The following is a 24,797-nucleotide window of genomic DNA, read 5'->3' on the forward strand; positions in this document are numbered from 1 at the left end:
AAAGTCAAGGAAAAGAATAATGTAACCATAAAAACATTTTAATGATATTGCACACAAAAATGACTTTGAATGCATAAGTCAGTCAGTATTAATACATAATTCCATCTATTAAGCGTTGCCCAGTATCAGTCAAGACCTCTTAGCTCAGCATTTTGTGTGAATTTAATTTTAATAGAGTCACATGGCAATGAAATATTTGTCCTGGGGTCAGACAGCATTTGATGAAACATAAGAAAGGTGCTCTTAAAAGCTAGAGATGGATTATAAATATAACTTGTGAGCAGGTCACCTTAATTTGGTTGATTTGTGTGTCCATGGCAGATGATGACGTCTCCAAGGCATTGAGTTCTTTTTCTTTCTCAGTTATCCAGATGGACAGGGTCTCAAAGTTAGTGCCAAAATGATCCCACTTGTTTTTCACCATTTCCATGGTTTTAATACTAAAATTAACCAAATTAAGTAAATAAAATGCAGTATTTTAATAGAGAAAAATACATCTCCCTTTAAATCACCAAGTGAAAGGATAGTGAAGACATTTGTGACCACATCGAAGCTGAAACTATTAGAACAGGGGAAAAAAGTGCACCTTTGACCTGAATTAGTCAGTCCTCAAGTCTTCCTGTCTCCTCTGAGGTAGCACTACTCTATATTATGAACGGAACTGTGCTTTGAAGAAAATACTGCTGGGTCCAAACAGTTTGAATCCAGGTATAATCTGGTTAAACACTGCACGTGACCAGTAGTTGCCAAGGCTTATTTTAGTAAAGTGCCCGCCTTGATTACAGAGCACATAACATTTTTAACAGTCCCACTTTTGCCAACATGGTCCTTTGGCTCTTGAGGAGAGATGTTTAGTGATGCTTTATACTCAAAGATCTTTCTAAAATACATCTCTGTGAATCAAGATAGAGCTTGTAGTCTGAATCCCATGCTGTCATGCAGGAACTGCTTCTATTATTAGAGTGAAGCCTGCAACCTACTATCTATCACAATTTCAGCTATTCTTAGAGTCTGGATGATCTTGATTCCAAAAGACTTTATAAATTCTTGTACATGAGCACCCTAACTGCTTTTAGACAACTTGGGCTTTATTTGTAATAAATCTAGTGAATAAAATTTCAGCTATACATTCCCAGTTTGTATTAATTATGTATATATAACCATGTGGTAGTTATACATATCTAAGCAAGAGATTATGGCTTTCCGTTTAGAAAAAGACTAGGAAACTAAGAGGATATCATTGAACGATTAAGTCCTTGGGTTAAAAAAAAGAATTTCCCTGTTTACCAAAAGGCACTTGAAGACATTAGGAAAATACAATGGCATGAATGATTGTCAAATTCAATAATATTGCAATCTCAAATGTATACCCTGGATATACCTATGTTCTCATCAGCACAGGTAATGAAAGCTACATTATATTGCAACTTTTTAATGAAATACAGATTCAAAAGGATATTTCTAATATAGATAGATGTAGCTTCCTTTCGAATAAACTGTTTTACTATTTCTACCCAATAGATAATATTTAAAGTTTTAAGTCACAATTTGTTTTAAATAATTTAACAAATTTTAAAGTTTAGATAAATGTACATTAATTTTAAGATATTCATAGTATTAAAAACAAATTTTGCATTTTAAAGCCCATCTTAGAAATTATGCCCTATACCTTAAAAACAATACGTGTTGGTGATATGCCACTAAATAACCTTCCAAGTAGAACTGTTACGCCATATTATTTTGGTTACTGGCCATATGTTTATCCCCTCCAAATTTGTGTGTGTGTCTGTTTTGTACAAAACAGGATACCACAGGCCAAACTATAATTTCTTTCTTTTAGATATTTAAACATTAAATGTTTAAAAATAAAATATATTTTTGAAGTTAATTTTTGGAAATAGTATACAATCAGTGACAATTTGAATATTGAGGCACTGTAAGTAAGCTCTGTGAGCTTCTTGGAGTTGGAGATGCTTGGTCTATGTGTTTAGACCTAGAACCTACACAACCAAAAATCTACCCTTCCCTCTAAGTGGTGACAGCAGTATAACAGAGTAAAAAAACTTATTTTAAATATTGGTTCTTTTTTGAGATTCTCCTTTCCAGTGTATGAAGGCCACTTGAATTTTATAGATATGGCTTTCTCATGAACAGAATCAGTTTACAATGCAAAAATCACGCCCCTCACTTATAGATGTTGGATTCTCTATTGCCGATGCTTTCTTTTGAACTGCAAGTTGCTTCCTCAAAACATGCTGAAATACACAAACACTTTGATTTTAAAAGAATGTTTTGAATACAATATACAGGAAACAGCGTTATGAAACAATCTCAGAGAAGAAAGTCTAGGACTTGTCAAGCACATACTCTTCTTCAAGGGTGTCTTCTAATTTTTTAACTTGCTCCTTGATTGACTTGGCCTGCTGCTGAAGCAGCTGCTTATTCTTGGGCCCAAGTGGGATCTCTGAAGCTTCCTTCACAAGATTCTCAGCCTGGACTGCAATACCTTCTGTTCGTTTAGAAAACTCCTAAAAAAAGATATTATAATTGTAAAGGCAGCCTCTTCTGTTAAACTCTGCCCTCAAATAAACTGAACGTACAGTCTCACCGGATTAGATGGAGAGATGAATAGATAGATTCAAACATGTATGAATATTGGCATATGATACTTTTAGCAATAAAACAGACATTTTCATTATGGCCAAAATAGACAGTTTGTTAAATTATTTTACTTTTATATAAGTGAAACCACAACCAGACCTTCATAGTTAGAGAACTACTTTCATTTTTATCCAACAATTCCCCAAAAAACATTGACTCAGTGGTCACCTGGTTTGTGTTTCCTGGTTTGTGTTTAAAATTCTTAGCTGCATGATAATAACTGTAACTTGTTCATGCCTATATCAGCTTATTGCAGGCTGTTGGGCAATGGTCAACAGTGACTGGTAAAGGCAATGGCACTCCACTCCAGCACTCTTGCCTCTACAATCCCATGGACGGAGGAGCCTGGGAGGCTGCAATCCATGGGGTCGCTAGGAGTCGGACACAACCGAGCAACTTCACTTTCACTTTTCACTTTCGTGCATAGGAGAAGGAAATGGGAACCCACTCCAGTGTTCTTGCCTGGAAAATCCCAGGGGCGGGGGAGCCTGGTGGACTGCTGTCTATGGGGTCGCACAGAGTCGGACACAACTGAAGCGACTTAGCAGCAGCAGCAGCAGCAACAGTGATTGCTTTTTTTTTTTTTTTCAGTCATAAAGATAACAGACTTCTAGACCAGTGCCTATAAATACTTATTTATTTAATTGAAGGATATTTTGATCAATACAGAGTATCACTGATCTTTAAAGAAACATTTTGTTAACTAGCTTTCTGAAAAGAGTTATAAACTGATCTTGATGCTGTTAAATCTTATCTACCATATATCCATATGCTATACAAGGGAAAGAAGAAAAATTTTGAACCAGTCAAACCTGAACTTGGATTCTGGATTTGCTAATTACTAGTTGTTTGACTTTGACAAATTATTTTTCAGGCTCTTTTATGTAAAATGCAGATAGTAAAATTGTTCTAACTAAGGTCACTGTTAGCATTTCACTAGTAACTTCATTTTTAAGTACCTGGCACTCTGACAAGTATCTATTATCATTTTTTTAATGTCCATCACATAAAGTTGAGGACAAAAACATTTATGAAGTTCACACACTGATTTTCAATGATAGTGAACAACCTTAATTCAAAAATTAACAATATATTTGAGGTATCAGTAACTTTTAGTTGTCTCAATTTTACCAGGTAAATGTATTGAATACTGAATTAGGAAAGGTAAATCCAGAGACAATTTTGAGTAACTTAGCATCTCATTCCTTCTCCTGGATTATATCATAGAAGGTTTACATTTTGATCATAAACTCCTCTCTCTTAAATAGGTAATGCAAATGATTTTGAAAAATCAAACTTCTGATAGCTGCCTTTTCTTACATAGCATCTCTCAGAATTATTACATATGCAATATAAGATAGTTACTACATAATACTATTGCATCTTCATGTTTGAAAGATTTAACGTCCTCATAGAAATTATCAATATTACTTCAGAGAAGTACCCTGCAATTTGAAAGAATAAAAGATCAGTAAGTACAGGTTCCTTATGACAGAGAGATTTATAATATTCTAAAATACAATATGTACTGTCACAACATTAAATTCTGTGGTTATAAGCATCTATTAAATTATTAAATGCTATCGCTATATGTGAACTCAGAGTCACTGCAGATTCAGCTGTGAAACTGTGAATAACAGCAGAACCCCATGAATAAAATCAGAAGTGTAAAATAGTGTTTTTCCCTCCTAGTGTTTTTCAGAACCCAGAAAAAAATGGAGAAAGCAGAGTTATGTTTGAAAATGCTTATATACATTCCAAAGAATTGATGATTTCAACTTGTGGTGCTGAAGACTCTTGAGAGTCCCTTGGACTGCAAGGAGATCAAACCAGTCAATCCTAAAGGAAATCAACTCTGAATATTCATTGGAAGGACTGATGCTGAAGCTGAAATTCGAATGTTTTGGCTACCTGATGCAAAGAGCTGACTCATTGGAAAAGACCATGATGTTGGGAAAGATTGAAGGCAAAAGGAGAAGAGAGTGGCAAAGGATGAGATGGTTAGACAGCATCATGAACTCAGTAGACATGAATTTGAGCAAACTATGGGAGACAGTAAAAGACAGAGGAGACTGGCATGCTGCAGTCCATGGGGTTTCAAAGAGTCAGATAGGACTTAGCAATGGAACAACAGCAAAAATACACATTCAATCTAAGAGCATTCTGAGGGAGCTACATATGGGGAAAGCAGTGCAGAGGAATCCGGAGAACAAAATGATGCTGATAAAAACCAAGTTCAATAAAACTAGAGTACTGTCATAAGGTTTTATCTCTAAATTTCAAGAAGACATGAGTGGTGGCAGGAAGCAGCAGGAGAGAATGGATTCTGACATCAGCTAGGTCTTCAGCCATATAACTCTTAGGTGTTTGAGCCACATAACTCTGAATTTCCATTTCCTCATCATTAAAACCTTGTTATGAAGACTAAATGTGACATTGCTCTAAACATGCAATGGCAGACAGAAAACCCTCAAGCTCCTCAGTATAGCCACTCGAGGATTACAACAGGCATGAAAGCTGTATTAACAACAAGTAAACAAAGTAATAGAAAACAATCATTCCAGCTGCCATACGTGTGTGCAGCAGCATATACAAACAACCAGTAAAGTAGCTCAGTTTTTTTAATGAAAATATGATACAGTTATATATGAGGTTATGGGCTCTAGACTCAGAGTTCTTGAGTTTGAATTCCAGCCTCAAAATTAGTAATTCCAAGATCTAGGATAAATTCAGTAACAATTTTGTACCTTATATCTTCTCATTTGTACAACATGATTAATAACGGCACCTATCTCTAAGGACTGGTTTTGTGATTAAAGAAAATGATAGCCATCAACTAATTAGGTCAGCAAAGAGTAAATGTGACTTGTTTATCTTCCTCTACTAACAGCTAACCCAATTTCCTGGTTTGCTACCATTATCTCCGTCAGGCTCAGAACCTTGGGTATCATCCCCTCTTTCTTTACTCTGTCCCTTTTATATCTGTCCTTATATATCCATTGTCATCCCCATTACCCTAATTCATGTTCCTATTCATGTACACAAGCAATGGATGATGTTATAATTAGATCCCATGACTGCAGACTTCTACCCCTTCAAAGTTCTACACCAGCTTAAAAACTCATCTCCCTAAAGTACAGCTTTTCTGGTCTTTCTTACAAAACTTTAAGGGTAGAGACCTTCAAGAATCTTTGTGATGCAGTCCAAATTTCCTTTAAAACTTCACTTCTCTGTTTCTGCTTTACAACAGCGAATTCCCATTTCTCACACTTTAATACTTCATAGCATTTCCTGTTACAGGAATGCTGGTTTTCTGCCCCAAACTCTGCTTTTCTGTGTCTTCTCTGCCCTTCAAAGTTCAGTTAAAAATATCACTGCCTTCAGAAAGAGGTTTTGGAACTTTCTCCATCTACTAGGAAACTAATCATTTTCCACTTTAATGAAAACTTTCTCTTACTTCTTGATGTTTAAATCTTATTTATGTTTTCATTCCCCAGAGTGACTTGACCAATGTATTGAAGAGTGAACTGTAAACAGTAAGAATTGACTAAATGAATAATTATAATAATTAATAACATGATGAAGTAGAAACAGCTTTTCATGGAAATTAAGGGTACCAAAGGCCTATATGGTCTTGCCAATATACCTTTGTCTGCTCCAGTTCTGAAGATAAGCTTTCCAAACTGCTAAAACTCAAGAAGCGTTCATGGCTGGAACCTGTTTGAAAAAGGTATCTGACCACTGTCTCTTTGTTTGTTTCAAATCTCTCCCATTTTCTTAATGTGACCTGAATTTGAAAAAAATAACAATATATCATGTTATGAATTATCAGAATGCCTCACAAAATACAGTCACATTTTCATTCATTTGTTAGGCTGTGAACTTCCAGTTAACTTAGTTCCAATGTCAGATGACTACACTGACTAAAGATCATCCTTACATCTTCTATAGGAATTTCCCTTCTTGAGTCTCAGTTCACCTACAAAAAGGATATGTGGCCTAGGACTCAAATTTTTCTATCTGCTACAAAGCCCTATGAATCTAAGGATATTACTTAATGTAGGTATGGGACAAAGGAAAGAAACCCTTCAGTGTGTCTCAAGAAAATAAAGGATTAAAGGGAAGATAGAAGAGAGAAGGGAGAGACAGAAGGAAGAAGGGAGAGAGAGAGACACGGAAATAGGAGTGGGCAGTCAGTAGGTGGAAATAAAAATCCAAGAACACATTAACTTGTATGTATTAAGGGCACAATAAATCATAAAGATGAGACTGTTGGGCTGTCCAGAAAAGTGAAATTATCCAGCAACAAATTTCTGGATTCAGACAAGAGTGAGTTCAAACCCTATCTTTACTATTGATTTTCAGGGAAAATCCTCAAACTCTCTATTTTTAAGCATCCACTCTTGGAAAATGTGCTAATTACAGTACCCATCTCACAAAGCTGATGCTATGATTAAAAGCGATCACTCAAGGAAGTGTTTAACAGATCGCTGGCACCTCAGAGGCAGGAAAAATAAGTATGTGCTCCCACTAGTACACTGAGCGACTTCACTTTCACTTTTCACTTTCATGCATTGGAGAAGGAAATGGCAACCCACTCCAGTGTTCTTGCCTGGAGAATCCCAGGGACAGAGGAGCCTGGTGGGCTTCTGTCTATGGGGTCGCGCAGAGTCGGACACAACTGACGCGACTTAGCAGCAGCAGCAGCAGTAGGAGAGGTAACTTGTGACCCAGAAGTTAATGAAGCCTATGATGAAACTTCCGGTTTCCTACCTGGATACGGCGCTCCTGTTTCTCCCGACTGTGCTCCACGCTGTCCAGGGTGCTCTCCAGCTTCTGCAGCTCCTCTTGGACTCGCCGCGGCAGCCCACCTTCTCCCTGCTGAGCCTGCGCGATCTGCTGTTGCACGTCCTTCTTCTTTGCATTGATCCTCTTTGTCTTTTGCTGGAAGCATTTGTTCAACAGATGGACAGAAATGTTAACTCTCTTAAGCAACTAAGTACGGACATAAACACCCACGCTATAATGGAGGTACAGAAAGGTAAAATCTCCTGAGCGGGAACCTAAACTGCATTTTAAACTTAAGATGGATAGTTAAGATGGTAATGAAGGCTCTGTGATAGTCAAAGACGGGCATTACTTATAAATATTTTATGTTTTTTAATGGGAAACAACATAATTAATTTGGCCTGCATGTTTTGTGTGCAGATTTAGACAATATGTAATATTTTGTGCAATACCCTAGATGGAATCTGGCAAAACTATTCATTTGACATAATTCTCTTTGAAGAACTATATTCTGCCTAAAAATACAAAGCCTCAATTTCAATTTTTAAAAATCAATCATGTTCTAAAAATGCTAATATGAAGAGATTTAAGTCCGGGGTATATTCAGTATTATTAATATGTGAAGATATCTGAAGAAAGGTGTGTTTTAAAATAAATATTTTATTGAAGTATGATGTACAAACAAAAGTGGTACACAAATCTCAAAATACAACATGAATTTTCACAAAGTAAACACACCATATAACCAAGCAGTTGGCTCAACAAATGAAGAGTTTTAATATTAATATATTACTGTGAATATCTATAATTTCATCTTTCTCTGATTTAAAGTAAACCGAAACCCAAACAACACTTTTACCAGTGATTGAGAACAATATAGCACTAAGCATTTTTTTTTAAGTCTAAAGGCTGCTCTTTTACAACTACTTCAATGCAACTTCCATTTTGACATATCATTACATAGACAATTACTTAACATTTTCCTATACATTAAGTTAGCTAAAATTCTGCCATTAGATTAATTTGAATCATACTTTCACTTCTGTTGAATTTGACAAGTAAAGCTGATTAAAATTGTTATCAATACATGTACCAGAGCTTCTTTAGTTCCAGTTTTAATCCTTCATGGGAGCATACTCTTTAGAAAGGACTGGTACTTCATGCTAGTTATAATTTCCCAAACCAGGATGTATTCAAAGTTGTAAACTGAAGATCAAAGGTTGTAACATAATAAAAGAATAGTCATCTCAAATATATGATAGTTTGTTTATGCTTTCCTTCTCTATTAAGAAAAGGATAATTTAGTGTTTTATGAAAGTTTTCATAGCTAAATCAATTTTCCTTCCACAATATTCCTTGAACATTTTGGTATCATCAAATCATGCTGGCTAAGAATTTTCCTTGCAAGATATTCTGAGATATTTAATATTTAATAAGGAGAACAGAAGTGCCAAGTTCTTTTAAATATTCGACTGAGTTCCTTCCCAAGCTCCCCATCTTCCCCACTCAAGTCAGTGGAGAGCCTGATTCTTCATCTGTCTGGTTCTCGGTAACTAAGCGACTTTGCATAAATGCCCCAGAGTAAAGAGGCATTCTACCTGGTGACGAAGGAGTAGTTGTTGTGCTTCAAACAAATTTTCAGTGTCCAAGATCTTCTCGGCTTCCTCCTGGACTTCTTTAGAGCCAGTGATTAACTCTTCCAGGGAACTTTTGACTATTTCTTTGTACTGGACACAGTCTCCAAAGTTGCTTAACATCTTTTCAACCTAGATTTTCATAAAAATCAATCAAACTGTTAGATTAGGAACATCTACAGAGAATTTCAGATCTTTCAGAATCAGGGAACTATGTCAGCCAAATGATTATTTTTTCTATGCAAGTTTATAAACAATTTCAAGAAATCCTGATAACTATTTGTTGTACTTTACGTTCTTACATTATCTTCCCATATACAAAGTCATCAGATTCATAGGACAACATGGTCAGTAAAAATATTCTTGTTAAGAGTAAATGTGGCCTTGTGCATGCATGCTAAGTTGCTTCAGTCGTGTCTGACTCTTTGCAACCCTATGGACCGTACCCTGCCAGGCTCCACTGTACATGGGATTTTTCCAGGGAGGAATACTGGAATGGGTACCTTGCCCTCCTCCAGGGAATCTCCCTGACTCAGGGATCAAACCTGCATCTCCCAAAGCTTCTGCATTGCTGGAGGATTCTTTACTGCTGAGCCACCAGGGAAGCCAAATGCGGCCTTACTAGAAATGAAATAGATGGTCTTGTATAGTATACAAAGGACTACAAACATTGAAATGTATATAAAGAGGTTTAAAGTGAGTAGATCTTGCCTAATAGAGAATTTACTAGCCTGCTGGCTCAACATGAACATGTTGCTATTATTAGCTATCAGTTATTTGGGCTTCCCAGGTGGCTCAGTGATAAAGGAATCCTCCTGCCAATGCAGGAGATGCAAGAGATGCAGTTTCAATCCCTGGGACAAGAAGATCCCCCAGTGTAGGAAATGGCAACCTACTCAAGTATTCTTGTCTGGAAAATTCCCTGGGCAGAGGAGCCTGGCGGGATATAGTCCACGGGGTCCCAAAGAGTCGGAGACGACTGAGCACAGCACAGCATCCGTTATTTACTCTGTTCCAGGCACTGTACAGGCTTCCCCTGTGGCTCAGCTGGTGAGGAATCTGCCTGCAATAGGAGACCTGGGTCCAATCCCTGGGTTGGGAAGATCCCCTGGAGAAGGGAAAGGCTAACCAAAACTCCAGTATTCTGGCCTGGAGAATTACAGGGACTATATAATCCATGGGGTTGCAAAGAGTCGGACATGACTGAGCGACTTTCACTTCACTTCAGGCACTGTCAGTTCAGTTCAGTTCAGTCGCTCAGTCGTGTCCGACTCTTTGCGACCCCATGAATCGCAGCACGCCAGGCCTCCCTGTCCATCACCAACTCCCGGAGTTCACTCAGACTCACGTCCATCAAGTTAGTGATGCCATCCAGCCATCTCATCCTCTGTCGTCCCCTTCTCCTCCTGCCCCCAATCCCTCCCAGCATCAGTCTTTTCCAATGAGTCAACTCTTCGCATGAGGTGGCCAAAGTACTGGAGTTTCAGCGTTAGCATCATTCCTTCCAAAGAAATCCCAGGACTGATCTCCTTCAGAATGGACTGGTTGGATCTCCTTGCAGTCCAAGAGACTCTCAAGAGTCTTCTCCAACACCACAGTTCAAAGGCATCAATTCTTCGGCGCTCAGCCTTCTTCACAGTCCAACTCTCACATCCATATATGACCACAGAAAAAACCATAGCCTTGACTAGACGGACCTTAGTCAGCAAAGTAATGTCTCTGCTTTTGAATATACTATCTAGGTTGGTCATAACTTTTCTTCCAAGGAGTAAGCGTCTTTTAATTTCATGGCTGCAGTCACCATCTGCAGTGATTTTTGAGCCCCCAAAAATAAAGTCTGACACTGTTTCCACTGTTTCCCTATCTATTTCCCATGAAGTGATGGGACCAGATGCCATGATCTTTGTTTTCTGAATGTTGAGCTTTAGGCCAACTTTTTCACTCTGCTCTTTCACTTTCATCAAGAGGCTTTTTAGTTCCTCTTCACTTTCTGCCATAAGGGTGGTGTCATCTGCATATCTGAGGTTATTGTTATTTCTCCCGGCAGTCTTGATTCCAACTTGTGTTTCTTCCAGCCTAGTGTTTCTCAGGTTGTACTCTGCATATACGTTAAATAAGCAGGGTGACAATATACAGCCTTGACATACTCCTTTTCCTATTTGGAACTAGTCCATTGTTCCATGTCCAGTTCTAACTGTTGCTTCCTGATCTGCATATAGGTTTCTCAAGAGACAGGTCAGGTGGTCTGGTATTCCCATCTCTTTCAGAATTTTCCACAGTTTATTGTAATCCACACAGTCAAAGGCTTTGGCACAGTCAATAAAGCAGAAATAGATGTTTTTCTGGAACTCTCTTGCTTTTTCCATGATCCAGCGGATGTTGGCAATTTGACCTCTGGTTCCTCTGCCTTTTCTAAAACCAGCTTGCACATCAGGCACTGTACTAAGTGCTTTACATACAGAATTACATTCAATTCTTGCAGTTAACTTTTGGGGTATTTTTTATCCATTTTAAGCTCATGGTTAAGTAGGAAATGGGGTATCAGAGTTAAACTCTACCAGTGGGCTTGTCTGACTCTCAAACCTGGGTTCTTAACCTCTGTAATTTACCTGAAACTGACCATGAAATAATGCTTCTAGTAAAAGTGTGGATTTAGAAGCTTTGCACTTTAAATATAGATGGTGAACCTGAACTATTAATAACATATCCAATAATGGCACAGACTACCAAAGCAAAGATTCTGCTCATCTTCCCCACCAATCTTCATATACAGAAGTGTTTGTTATAACCATTCAGTTTAAACTATTAATACACATTTTAAATAAAATTATTTGTTAAACTGAAACCCAAAGGAACCTTCCAGACTCCAGCCAGAGCTTCCGTTTAACGTGTGAATAAATAGTTTACCTCTGACAACAAAGTCCCAAGAGCCTTGAAAGAACTAGATAATTTTGCCAGCTCGTCTCCTTGCTTTTGGGCTTCATCCTCAGAAGAGACTTCAATCAGAATTTTAAGCCTGGATTTCAGCCAGCTGAGAGTCTCCCCTTTTTTGGTGATACCACTTCTGATCTCCTGGAATGAAAGAACACTTTTGATGAGCAAAATAAAACTGAATCATAACTTTCCAGCAAGAAAGAATTCAACCTAAGAAGGCTTGTAACACGCAGGTAGAGGAGCCAGACATTCATTCACCAACACAGTGCCCACTTATTTCACTTTTTGTTCACATCTTTAAGCAAAGTCTATGAATGCTAGAAGGAACTGTTTCCCCTATGCCAAAATCCGATGTGTAAAATCAGTGTTCTCTATACCAAAAAATTCCCTCTGTAACTATCTACATATTTACAGATATTTCCTTGATCACAACAAAGATGCTTCCAAAAGTACTGTAGAATATGTGAAACCAGAACTGGAAATTATAACATATACTTTTTCACCTTATTTTCTGTAGCTGTAAGGAACACTGTATTTTTTTGAAAAAATAAAAAAGAAGAAATTGACAGAGTCCTTTTTTAAATTAGTGGGTTTCTTTTATTGAAGAGTTTATTTGGTGAATATTACTATGGATGCTCTAAAGATTTATGGTGCTAGTGGTAAAGAATCCACTTGCCAGCGCAGGAGACACAAGAGATGCAGGTTTGATCCCTGGGTCGGCAAGGCTCCCTGGAGTAGGAAATGGCACCCCACTCCAGTATTCTTGCCTGAAAAGTGCCACGGACAGAGAAGCCTGGTGGGATACAGTCCATGGGGCCGCAGAGTCAGACACGACTGAGCAGCTGAGCACAAAGATTTATTTTAACTTCATTAGCTCATATTTTATGTTTCACTTTGGTTGGTTTTTGGAAGTCAATACTCCAGATGGTAAGGTGCACAAACAGGAACTCAGCTCTAATCCAGGAAGAGAAGACTGACTGGCTAAGATGATACCAGAAAGACCCTAGGCATCAGCACCTGTAGGACTGGGGACCAGGGGAATGGTGCCTAGGGCTGCCTCTCCCTCCTGCACCTGCTTTGGGTAGCTGAGAGCTGTGGACTCCGACTGCTTGTGTTGCTACAAGAGGGTCTTACAGGGCCAATACCTACAGAGGAAATAGTTGGTTTTAGAAACAAATGCTTTCTTCCTTCCAAGATGTGAACTTTTTGGTACCATAACAGCAACCAAGAGCAAATATAGATATCCGTCTACAGATGGACATGGTATTGTTGAGTAGTTTTAGCATGTCAAGGGGTTATAAATTTAATAGGGAAAAAATGAAAATCAGAGGATGGGAATAGAAGGGAAATGCATTCTTATCAGGGCTTCACTGGTGGCTTAGCAGTAAAGAACTTATCTGCCAATGCAGGAGACTCAGGTTCAGTTCCTGAGTGGGGAAGATTCCCTGGAGAATGAAATGGCAACCCACTCCAGTATTCTTGCCTGGGAAATCCCATGGATATAGAAGCTTGGTGGTCTAAGGTCCATGGGGTCGCAAAAGAGTCAGACACGACTTAGCGACTAAACAACACAGCATATTCTCATCAACAGCTCTGTGACTTGCAGTGGCTCAAAATACTGAAAGATAAATAACATTCACAACAGCGTGTGTCTACAAAGCCAAGAGCCAAGATAAGAGGGAGAGGGTTGCTGTGTGCCATTCACAGACTGCAAACTGGATTCAGGCCTGAGGTTCTGTCGCCCTGGCTGGGTTTATCAGGCAGTACCCACGCTCACAGGGACTGATCCAACCCAAGCTGCAAGTGACATAGAAACGATGCTTAGAAACCATGCCCAGTTCTCTCATCTGTAACCCAGCTTTTGAGTGGCTGAAAATGCACAAAAACCTGCAGTGTTCTTGTTTTCCATGAATATTCTTGAGCTCCACTGTGTTGTACACCCATGCATACAATTTTCCTCGCAAGATTCCCCATTAGCTAAAGAGGCATTAGAGGCACCACTGAACATGACTAAATCTCAGAGCTAACAATAATTCCGTAGAGAACACCCCTACAGCTCTCCGCAGTAACAGGGGGAGACTTCTTTTAAGACAATTTTCAGGAAGTCAATTTTTTTATAGAAAGAAAACAAGACATCAGTTAGACTGTTGCCATTATTGTTTTTATTAATAGTTATTTTCTAGTAACAAAAAAAGTGGCCCAGAACTTACCTCCAGAGCACGTTTAACTTCTCCTTGATTAGCAGTATCAATGGTCTCATTCTTAATCCCCTTTAACTGGGTCTCCTTTGCAGATATCCAAGAGGAGAACTCAGAAATTCTGAAATAACAGGTATTTTCTTATTAAAGGGAGAAAATACCCCCAGGGTTAGAATACATTTTCTATCTTGAGTTTATGCATGGAAATTTGATAATCAACTGATGAGAAAATGGATTAACACATTTCTTTCAACTCATTAGCAAACTGATTAACAAATTTCCCAGCAATCGTTTCTTCCACATGAAGCTCAAGGCCGGAGAGGCTACCCCTGGGCTCAGTCACTTGAACCAAAGGGGAAGCAGAGCAGATGGCGCTCAGCGGTGGAGGAAGATGCATCTCAGAGTCTGGGCACATGGAAGTGAGGAAGGTACACCTGAGGTCTGTCCTCATGTGTCTCCACCAGAGACAGAAACCCAAAGAGGCAGAAGTCCCTTTTGTGGGGACATGAGGAAATCAGAGAGAAAGAGATTGCCTAATTCTGATTCAAAGAGACAACATCTGGGTCACCTGGAAGTAATGTGTTTCACTCTTGTTTCTGACTGAAAGTGAAAGTGAAAGTCACTCAGTCGTGTCCGACTCTTTGCGACCCCATGGATACAGCCCATGGAATTCTCCAGGCCAGAATACTGGAGTGGGTAGCCATTCCCTTCTCCAGGGGATCTTCCCAACCCAGGGATCAAACCCGGGTCTCCTACATTGCAGGTGGATTCTCTACCAGCTGAACCACAAGGGAAGCCCAAGAATACTGGAGAGGGTAGCCTATCCCTTCTCCAGGGGAACTTCCTGACACAGGAATCAAAATGGGGTCTCCTGGATTGCAGGTGCATTCTTTACTGGCTGAGCGACCAGGGAAGCCCCCTTTCAGTTTTCTAACTGAAAGTTATTCTTTAAATTTTATGAAGCATTTTTGTACAAGAGCATGTACACAATCATACCATCTGATTTTCTTCATTGCGTAAGATGAAACATACTTCATGACTTGTTTTGCAACGATGTCAGAATTAAAATAATTATGAAAGACCACGTCCTTCTCTGAGAGCCACCCGCAACTACCTGCTCGTGTAGTCCTTCCACTTGTCTGGGTCTCCCACCAGCTTCACGTAGGTGCAGTCAATAGCAGCTCTGAGCTCCTTGAGGGTCACGTGACAGGTCTCAGGTGTGTTCCGGACTGCGTCCCGGACTGGAAGTTTCAGACACAGTTCTTCAATGAGCTGTAACCTTTTCTCACAGAGATGGTGAGGGCCCTTGTCACTGAAGAAGATCTAGTGAGCAATAAACATTTATATAATCTCTGTGAGAATCCACACAAGACTGCTGTATTTTCGTGGCTGATTCCCATCTAGTCTAGCAGTATAAAGTAATTAAGCTACTGAGTGTTTTCAGACCCAAACGCAAGCATCAGTGATATACTTGAAGGGACGCCGGGACTCCCTGGGACATACCCTGTGCTCTTTGATGATTTTTTCGCTGCCTTCCTGGGGCACCAGCTTGGTCTCTCGGTCCAGCTCAGCTCTGCACTCTTCCACAGAAGCTAAGAACCTGTTCTTCTCCACCTCAATCTTCAGATGAAGCAAATGATATGGAGCTTCTGCTTGAAGATCCTGCATGCCATAGGAAGAGTCCGGAAAATAGGATACCATTCCTGATCATGTACATTTCCCATTTAAGTGGCAGAAAATATGAGATAGTTCCTCTTCCAGGGGATCTTCCAGACCCAGGGATTGAACCTGTCTCTCTGACCTTTCCTACACTGGCAGGCATATTCTTAACCACTGAGCCACCTGGACAGCTTAGCGCAAATGTGACTTAATCCCTTATTATCAGCACTGAGACTCTGTGCTTTGTACTTTTCCAAGTACCAGGACCACAGCCAAGCTTTTCAGACTGCTGTGAGTTGGGTGTTTCCACAGTGATTATCCTATTTATCTTTAATAGCCCTATATGGTATTAATATTCCTATTTTAAAGATCAGACCCTTGAGGCTCAAGGTTAAGTAGAAAAGCTGGATTTGATTCTAAATCACATACTGATTTCATATTCCCACTCCCTAGCATGTGTCCTTTTAAATTTTGTCAACAGCGCTATGAGGTAGGAAGGACAGATATTATGCTCACTACACAGGGGTTGAGGGGGCGCGCAAGGAAACCTTATTAGTGAAAAAGCCAGGATTAAGCAGCCCACGGCTCTGACCACCTGTTATGTCATCTTTTACTCGGAACATACACTAAGAAAACACAAGCAAGCTAGCACACGAACAATGGCACCCTGACAATGGGAAATGTTTTACATTCTTCTTTGATACAAGTATAAGCGTCATCATTCCGTTTAGTTGTACAATTTATTTTTAGCTAACTTGTCTCCTATGGCATTTAAAAGATTAACATAAAACACTGAAATAACTGATGAGAAAAATGAGTTAAGGCTTTGGAAAGACTAGGACAGATTATATCTCAGAGAGTTGAATGTGTGTGTGTGTGTGTGTGTATGTGTGTGTGTGTGTATGTAAAATAAAATACAGCCTCCAATTATAGTCCCTATTCCACAGTACATTTTTGATAATGTTAAACCTCAAAGACATCTTTAGAAGCTTGGATTTCTGTAAGCATCTTTTTTAAAAAAATTCAAATTTAGCAAGTAAAAAGGTATTTATTTTTTATTTTTTGAAGCATAACTGATTTACAATGTCAGGTGTACAGCAAAGTGATTCAATTATTATACATATATATATATAAATGTATACACACATATATATTTTCAGATTATTTCCCTTATGGGTTATTACAAAATATTGATTATAGTTCCTTGTACTATATAGCAGGTTCTTGTTGGTTATCTATTTTTAAAGGTATTTCTTTAATTGTGTTTTTCTTATGCAAAGGGCTGAAATTTTTAGCCTATGTCACTGAGGTTAGAAAAACAAAATCCAGACAGTGACACAACCTGATGGAGAGTGTTCCAGCTGCCTATTTTCTGGATCTCCTGACTTCTTCAGCTAACACACATGAAATTCACCACTCAGTATTCCCTCAGAACATCACTTGTGGGTCTGCTGCTGGTGTAGCTTCCTCCAGTCTGCCCCAAGGATGACACCTTCAAAGGGCCCCGTCACCTACAGCTGCTTCCCCTGACATGCAGATTCGGAAGTCGGCTCCCATGCGACAAGCCCGCGCAAGACGCTCCAGTCACACTGAGCCCAGTGGAACCCGCGTGCCCCCGGCACACCCTCCAGCTTGCTTTCTTCCTCCCAGCTGCCCCCAGATCTCTGCTGCTTCTTTAAGGCCCTAGCTCAAAACTGATTACCTGCCTTATTCTTGTCTGCTGTCCAAGTGGTCCACTTCTCTCTTTCAGAGCTTTCATCAATGTATTAGTTACACTTTTTGGAACTTATTATATATTGTACTTTTATTATTTTGCAACTAATTATCTCACTTACTAGACTCTAAGCTCTCTGGGGAAAGGATTATGCTTTGTTCATCACTGAATCCTTAACCAATAAATTGTTTTCATTTATATGTTTCAGATAATAACGAGCTAAGCCAGATGGCAAAATCCTTGAAAACCTCAAACATATAGGTGTGTGTATATATATATATATATATACACACACATATATGTATATACTTATCTATACATAGTACATAATTGCAGACTTTATATACAAATATATATATAATATATAGGACTTCACTGGTGGCTCAGATGATAAAGAATCTGCCTGCAATGCAGGAGACCTGGGTTCTATCCCTGGGTCAGGAAGATCCCCTGGAGAAGGAAGTGGCTACCCACTCTAGTATTCTTGCCTGGAGAATTCCAAGGACAGAGGAGCCTGGTGAGCTTCAGTCCATGGGGGTCACAAGTGTCAGACACGAGTGAGCAACTAAACACTTTCACACTTTCATACATAATGTATATATATGATGCTTTCATATGAAATATGAACACAGAATATATATTTCCTATATATATGATGTATTTCATATACCGTGCTACTGAAATTATAAGAAACATTTCTTGTCACTTCAACAGCATACCTAACATAACTAAGATGGGAAGAGTTTATGAAATGTCACTAAAAAAGTTAAATACCTTGATGTTCCCATCCCCAAAAATAATCAGGAAAAGAAAGCATACTCTTCAGTAATATAATGAAATTGATAATACTTAAAAATAGGAAAAGCAGGACTTCCGTGGTGGTCCAGGGGTTAAAGACTTTGCTTGCCAATGCAGGGGATATGGGTTCAATCCCTGGTCCAGAGGATCCCCCGTGCCACTAGGCAGTAAGCTCGTGTGCCACAATTACTGAGCCAGAGTGCCCTAGTGCCTGAGCACTTCCACAAGAGAAGCTACTGCAGTGAGACGCGCACGCACTGCCAACTAGAGAGTAGCCCCTGCTCACCGCAACTTGGGGAAGCCCACATGCAGCAAAGAAGACCCAGGGCAACCACACATAAAATAAATTTTAAAAAATCTTTAAAGCTGTGGTACATATACACAATGGAGTATTACTCAACTGTTAAAAAGAATACATTTGAATCAGTTCTAATGAGGTGGATGAAACTGGAGCCTATTATACAGAGTGAAGTAAGCCAGAAAGAAAAACACCAATACAGTATACTAACGCATATATATGGAATTTAGAAAGATGGTAATAATAGCCCTGTACGCGAGACAGCAAAAGAGACACAGATGTATAGAACAGTCTTTTGGACTCTGTGGGAGAGGGAGAGGGTGGGATGATTTGGGAGAATGGCACTGAAACATGTATAAATGTGAAACGAATTGCCAGTCCAGGTTCGATGCATGATACAGCATGCTCGGGGCTGGTGTACTGGGATGACCCAGAGGGATGGTACGGGGAGGGAGGTGGGAGGGGGATTCAGGATGGGGAACACATGTACACCCGTGGCGGATTCATGTCGATGTATGGCAAAACCAATATAATATTGTAAAGTAATTAGCCTCCAATTAAATAAATTTATATTAAAAAATAAATAAAAAGCAGAGACAAAAAATTAAAATTAAAAAAATTTAAGAAAACAGGAAAAGCAAAATTCTATCATATTCCTGTTTTATTCAAGCTCAGCTTTTTCAATGGCAAAGGTATTAAAATCTATGATAACTTTCCCGGGTTTCTACATTTCTGTGACCAGTGAACCCTCATGCCCTCATGTTCTCTTCCCTCATGCATGACACATGACCTTCCCGTGTGGTCCTGACTCACCTTCCACTGTTTGTGGAGCTTTCTGACGGCTTCCTGCAGGCCCCGCTGCTCCTGCTCAGGGAGAATGTCAGTGAGCTCGTCACACGCTTTCAGGAAAGCATTGAGCACCCTCTGGTCCAGCTGACTGAAAAACTCCTGGCGTGGAGAAGGGGGAGAGTGGTCACGAGTGTCAGGCAGAATAAAAGGCAGCATCAGACACCAGACAGTGAAGTAGTCATGCCTCTAAACAAGCCTCTTAGCCAGCTGCTGCCCTCTTCAGACCTTCCGGGTGACTACCATTTCGTTTTCAGGAACAAACTATAATTATCCACAATGATGAATCAGAAGCTGTTGAATCTGAAATTCAACTAGGACTTTTCTATTTTTTAGAAAAAATGTCTTTGCAGTTTTCAAATTTGGTAGATTATTCTAGAGAGCCAATGGGCGATCCTAAAAACTTGATCCCACAGGGACAGAGTTTCAGTTCCTCTTTGGTAAAAGTCAGAAGAGCTGAGTGGAAGCCAGGACTAAACCTCACCATCCCTCACTCCCTAACTGCAGTGTGTTCCAGGCCTTGCTGGTTCATTATGAGCCATCTCTGCATTCACACCAAGCACACACACTGTGGACTGAATTGTATTGCCCCGTCCCCACCATCCCATCCCATCAAAGTCATATATTGAAGCCCTAACCTGCGGTGTGATGATATCTAAGGGTGGGCCTCTCATGAAGGAACGAGTGCCCTTTTTCAAGGTGAGACACTGAAGATCTTCCCCTCTATCTATCTCTGCCATGTGAGGACACAGTGAGGTAACCAACTGCATATCAGGAAAAGTCCTCACCAGAACCCAGCCAGGCTACTACCCTAATCTCAGACTTAGTTTTCAAAACTGAGAAAATAAATTCCTAGTGCTTAAGCCACTCAACCTGTCTTTATTATTATTTTTTTATGGTAGCCTGGGCAGATGAATACAACACCTGCACAAATATACATGGCTAAGTCTCACAAAGTCTTAAGATTATGGATGCTGGGAAGCCACAGTGATTCAAAAGAAAGAACAGCAGAGTAGGGGTGTATAAATTTGAATGAGATGTTGGATGGTCATGGACATCAAACCTAAATCCATCAACTGCATCACAAATGCATTGCATTCATCATTTGAGAGTGTGGCTTACGTAAATATCCACTGAAATTTCAGGAAAAAAGTATACATTGTTAGAGGGAATCATCCCCATACACCCTTTAAGAGATTACTCATATTCTCAATACTGATATAATTTAAATGAGTATGATTAACAGGGAGATGGCTTCACAATACAGGCTCAAGCTGTAGACCAGCTTTCAAACTTCAAGTGACATGGCACCTATTCCACGCGTGAGATGGCAGAATTATGATATAAGCACAAAGACTTAGCCAGCCCCCTAAACTTCTCTCTTCGAAAGCACATGTTGGTCATGAAAGAGTGTTCCAGCTAAATAATGAGTTAGTAGTTTGGGGAGTCTGAATTATCTCTCCCATGGTTATCTGCTACTCCAAGGGCTCAAGAGTGGCCAATTATAGGGCAGCTATCAACTGTTTCTGAGGTTCTTTTTGCTGTCATTTCTTCAGGTCTCGTATCTAACAAGTTCCTGCTCCTGCCTCATTTCTCCCTCTCCCCTCCCTTTCTCCCCTTCCTTCTTCCCTTCCTCCTCCTCCCCCTCCATTTTCTTTTTCTTCCCTCTCTCTCTGTCTCTCTCTTCCTGTCTCTCTCTCCTTCTCTGTATTAGAACATTACGCTCTTTTTATTTTTCATCCTAGATGGCTTGCTCATGTCCTCACGTCCTCAAGGGCCCACGTGGGAGGCACTCACGGTGTGTCTCTTCAGCAAGTCTTCTGGGTCCCCCTTTTCCTCCAGGCCCTCCTGAGCGACCCTGAGCACCTTCTCCAACTCGGCTCGAGACTCCTCAAACTTCTTCATCAAGCGGCTGTTGGTTTCCACATGTTTCTTCCAATCTCCAGTTTTCTTTACCATATTCTTGATTTAAAAAAATAATAATAATAATGGGATATTGATCTCTAGTCATCGAAAATGTCATTTGTTAAAGAATGCTCTTTCTTTCAAAAAACACTTGGAAGGAATATATGTCATTATGATGAGAATAATCAATCCTTCTAAATATTAATTAATAACAGAGAAAGAAGTAAAATGATTGGTTTCCAAACACCAGTAGATGAGTTCTTTGTCAAGAGTGAAGACATGAAATGGGGTAATTACAAGTCTTCTTGGAATTTTCCTCATTCACATCTCTAAGGCAGGCAGTGAACCTACCTGAAAAGCAACATGCATATCTGCAATCTTTCTCTGTAGCTTCGTCTGATCAAAATGCTTTAACACGTTGCTCAAGGTCACAAACTTCTGAACACTCTGGCTGCCTTTCTCAATTTGAGTCATGGCTTTCTTACAGCTTTCTTGACAAGCCAACAGTTCCTACAAGGAAAGGGAACTCACAACAATAGTATTTAAAAGGGCAAGAAAGAATGAGAGTAATCATTACAAAACATTAACAGCATTATATAGCTTTTAGGCTTTTAATCAGCAATAAGTAAAACCAAAAGTACGGAGAGGTGGTGCTTTTCAGAAAAGCACAATTTTAAGCAATCACTGAAGTCAGTGCCTTTTATATTAGGCATTTAGATGTCATGCTGAGGTTTCTGAAATCTTTTACATTTCATGCCTACCTTATTAATATCAAGAGAATGACAGAGCATCAAAATTGTTATCTGCCTGGTGCATGCCTTCCTCCTACCAACCAACAGGTCCATAATTTAGTATAAAACAATAATGAAATCAATCTACATATCAGGCTATAATCTGCCTCAATACATTTAATACCAGTGCATATTATAGTTTACTGAGTTGGTTGAAGCAGTATATATAATTTGTATATCCTAAATTATACAACATTTGAATTCTGAAGGTTTACAAACTATCAACCTCATTAATAAAATGGTGGACCCCAGGTTGGTTGGTGGATTAGTTGCTAAATTATGTCTGACTCTTGCATGGACTGTAGCCTACCAGGCTCCTCTGTCCACTGGATTTCCCAGGCAAGAATACTGGAGTGGGTTGCCGTTTCCTTCTCCAAGGCATCTTCTCAACCCAGGGGTCGAACCCAGGTCTCCTGCATTGTAGGTAGATTCTTGCATTATGGGTGGATTCTTTACCAGCTGAGCTACCAAGTGGACCCCAGATTCTAACACAAAAGGCAGCAGACTAGTGGGCCTGGGAATACTTGCCAGCTGTCACGCATTTGCAGATGAAAAGCAATGGTGACTCATAAGCCTTTTACACCTGACTATATCCTGGGATCCTGGCAATTTCTGCCTTAGACAGCATGGAAATTATTCAGCTCCATGGCAAGCAGTCATTTTTTTTGACTTGAATCTACACCATTTGCACTTCAGCATCCTTGATTACTTTGAAAAAATAGTTCAAACTGGTAATATAGATACCAGTTTGGGTAACTTAGATGCAAATATGAAGAGCAAGATTTCTGTTTTATTTGGGGAAGACAGAGTAAGGATATACTTGTTCATTTTGAACATTTAGGAAGTAAGAGAGTAACATATGTTAGAAAAATCTTGAAGTGGAAAGTTGTGCAGTTGTATTTGACTCTTTGTGACCCCGTGGTCTATACAGTCAATGGAATTCCCCAGGCCAGAATACTGGAGTGGGTAGCCTTTCCCTTCTCCAGGGGATCTTCCCAACCCAGGGATCAAACCCAGGTCTCCCACATTGCAGGCAGATTCTTTACCAGGTGAGCCGCCAGGGAAGCCCAAGAATACTGGAGTGGGAAGCCTATCCCTTCTCCAGCAGATCTTCCTGACCCAGGAATCAAACCAGGGTCTCCTGCATTACAGGTGGATTCTTTACCAAGTGAGCTATCAGGCAAGCCCTAGAAAAATCTTACTCATATTTTAGCATTAAAAGTAGTAAATGCAATTTTAATTGTGAAAGGATTATTTGATGGAGACAGATAGCAATTTGGGAACATAGGAAATGGCACTATGATTTCAAACTGAAAGACAATCTTTAATCAATAGGATGAGAAGCCATTAGAATAGGTTTTGGTGGTATAATCATTGTGTGTGTGCTGAGTCGCTCAGTCATGTCTGACTCTGCAACCCCACGGAATGCAGCCCACCAGGCTTCTCTGTCCATGTAACTTTCCAGGCAAGAACACCGGAATGGGTTGCCATTTCCAACTCCAGGGGAATCTTCCTGAATCAAGGATTGAACCCACATCTCTTGCATCTCCTGCATTGGCATCATCATTGTGACTTATCATTAATAATAATAATTATGTTAATTGCTACCAGTTATAGAGTATGTGCCCTAATGTGTTAGTCCTATTATAGAATATTTAATATAATCTCTACAACAAGTTCTCAACTTAGGTACCACCACTCGCATTTCAACGTGAGAAAGCTAATCAAGGCTTTGTAATTTGCTGTATCAGTTCTGAATACCTGTCTGACTCACTTCAGATGTTCTCTGCTCTTTCTGCTAAGTGATGCTGACTTCCTTCCATGAGTCTATTTTGATGAATACAGTGGCAAATCTTTTGCCCATCAGTTTCACCCTCTGTTGCCTAAGTTCATTTATAATAAACCAACTAAATAAGCCAATTAACTGTCACACTCAGTAGGAGGCTGTTCTGCATGCAAATTTGCTTACTAAAACTGAGACAAAGAAGAATGATTCTCACTCCAAATACATTTCCAGAATGCTATGGTCATGTTGATTGGTCTAATCCTAGAGGCGTGAAAAGATCTCATAAGACAGATGACAGACACCGGACAGAAATGGAATGCAATTATTTATTTCTGTACATAGCTAAATATATACAATTTAAAATTTATCTATACAACTTTTATCTACATTAATATGCAGGTATGCCTAAGTTACTTCAGTCGTGTCTGATCCTCTGCGACCCATGGACTGTAGCCCGCTAGGCTCCTCTGTCCATGGAATCCTCCAGGCAAGAATACTGGAGTGGGCCGCCATGCCCTCCTCCAGGGGATCTTCCCAACCCAGGGATCAAACCCACATTTCCTTGGCTTCTGCATTGGCACGTGGATTCTTTACCACTGAGCCACCAGGGAAGCCCCTATGTGAATATACCTATATATAAATATATAGAGAGATAACATTTTTTATCCTATCTATAATGCATAGGCTTTTCATCTTTGGCCATGCATTTTTGTTTCGAGTTGCCAGTACTATTCTATTAAAAGTTTTCTTCTCCTATCACTGAATTTCTATCATTATATGCACCT

General features: G+C 39.6%; 1 protein-coding gene across 13 annotated transcripts in view; it reads right to left on the reverse strand.

Moving 5' to 3' along the window:
- Positions 1–24,797, reverse strand: part of SYNE1 (spectrin repeat containing nuclear envelope protein 1) — a 492,337-nt gene that overhangs the window by 301,309 nt on the left and 166,231 nt on the right. For all 13 annotated transcript variants that reach the window (XM_018053370.1, XM_018053378.1, XM_018053374.1 and 10 more), the window contains 12 exons: positions 21,787–21,945; positions 21,328–21,492; positions 19,498–19,632; positions 15,719–15,877; positions 15,330–15,538; positions 14,228–14,336; positions 11,991–12,155; positions 9,048–9,215; positions 7,435–7,605; positions 6,308–6,448; positions 2,368–2,528; positions 290–440 (listed from right to left, as the gene is read on the reverse strand). In XM_018053370.1, coding sequence (XP_017908859.1) covers positions 290–440; positions 2,368–2,528; positions 6,308–6,448; positions 7,435–7,605; positions 9,048–9,215; positions 11,991–12,155; positions 14,228–14,336; positions 15,330–15,538; positions 15,719–15,877; positions 19,498–19,632; positions 21,328–21,492; positions 21,787–21,945 — 1,893 coding nt within the window. The remainder of the gene's footprint in view (positions 1–289; positions 441–2,367; positions 2,529–6,307; positions 6,449–7,434; positions 7,606–9,047; positions 9,216–11,990; positions 12,156–14,227; positions 14,337–15,329; positions 15,539–15,718; positions 15,878–19,497; positions 19,633–21,327; positions 21,493–21,786; positions 21,946–24,797) is intronic.

This window comes from Capra hircus, chromosome 9 (genome assembly GCF_001704415.2).
Source record: "Capra hircus breed San Clemente chromosome 9, ASM170441v1, whole genome shotgun sequence".
Classification (NCBI taxonomy): Eukaryota; Metazoa; Chordata; class Mammalia; order Artiodactyla; family Bovidae; genus Capra; species Capra hircus.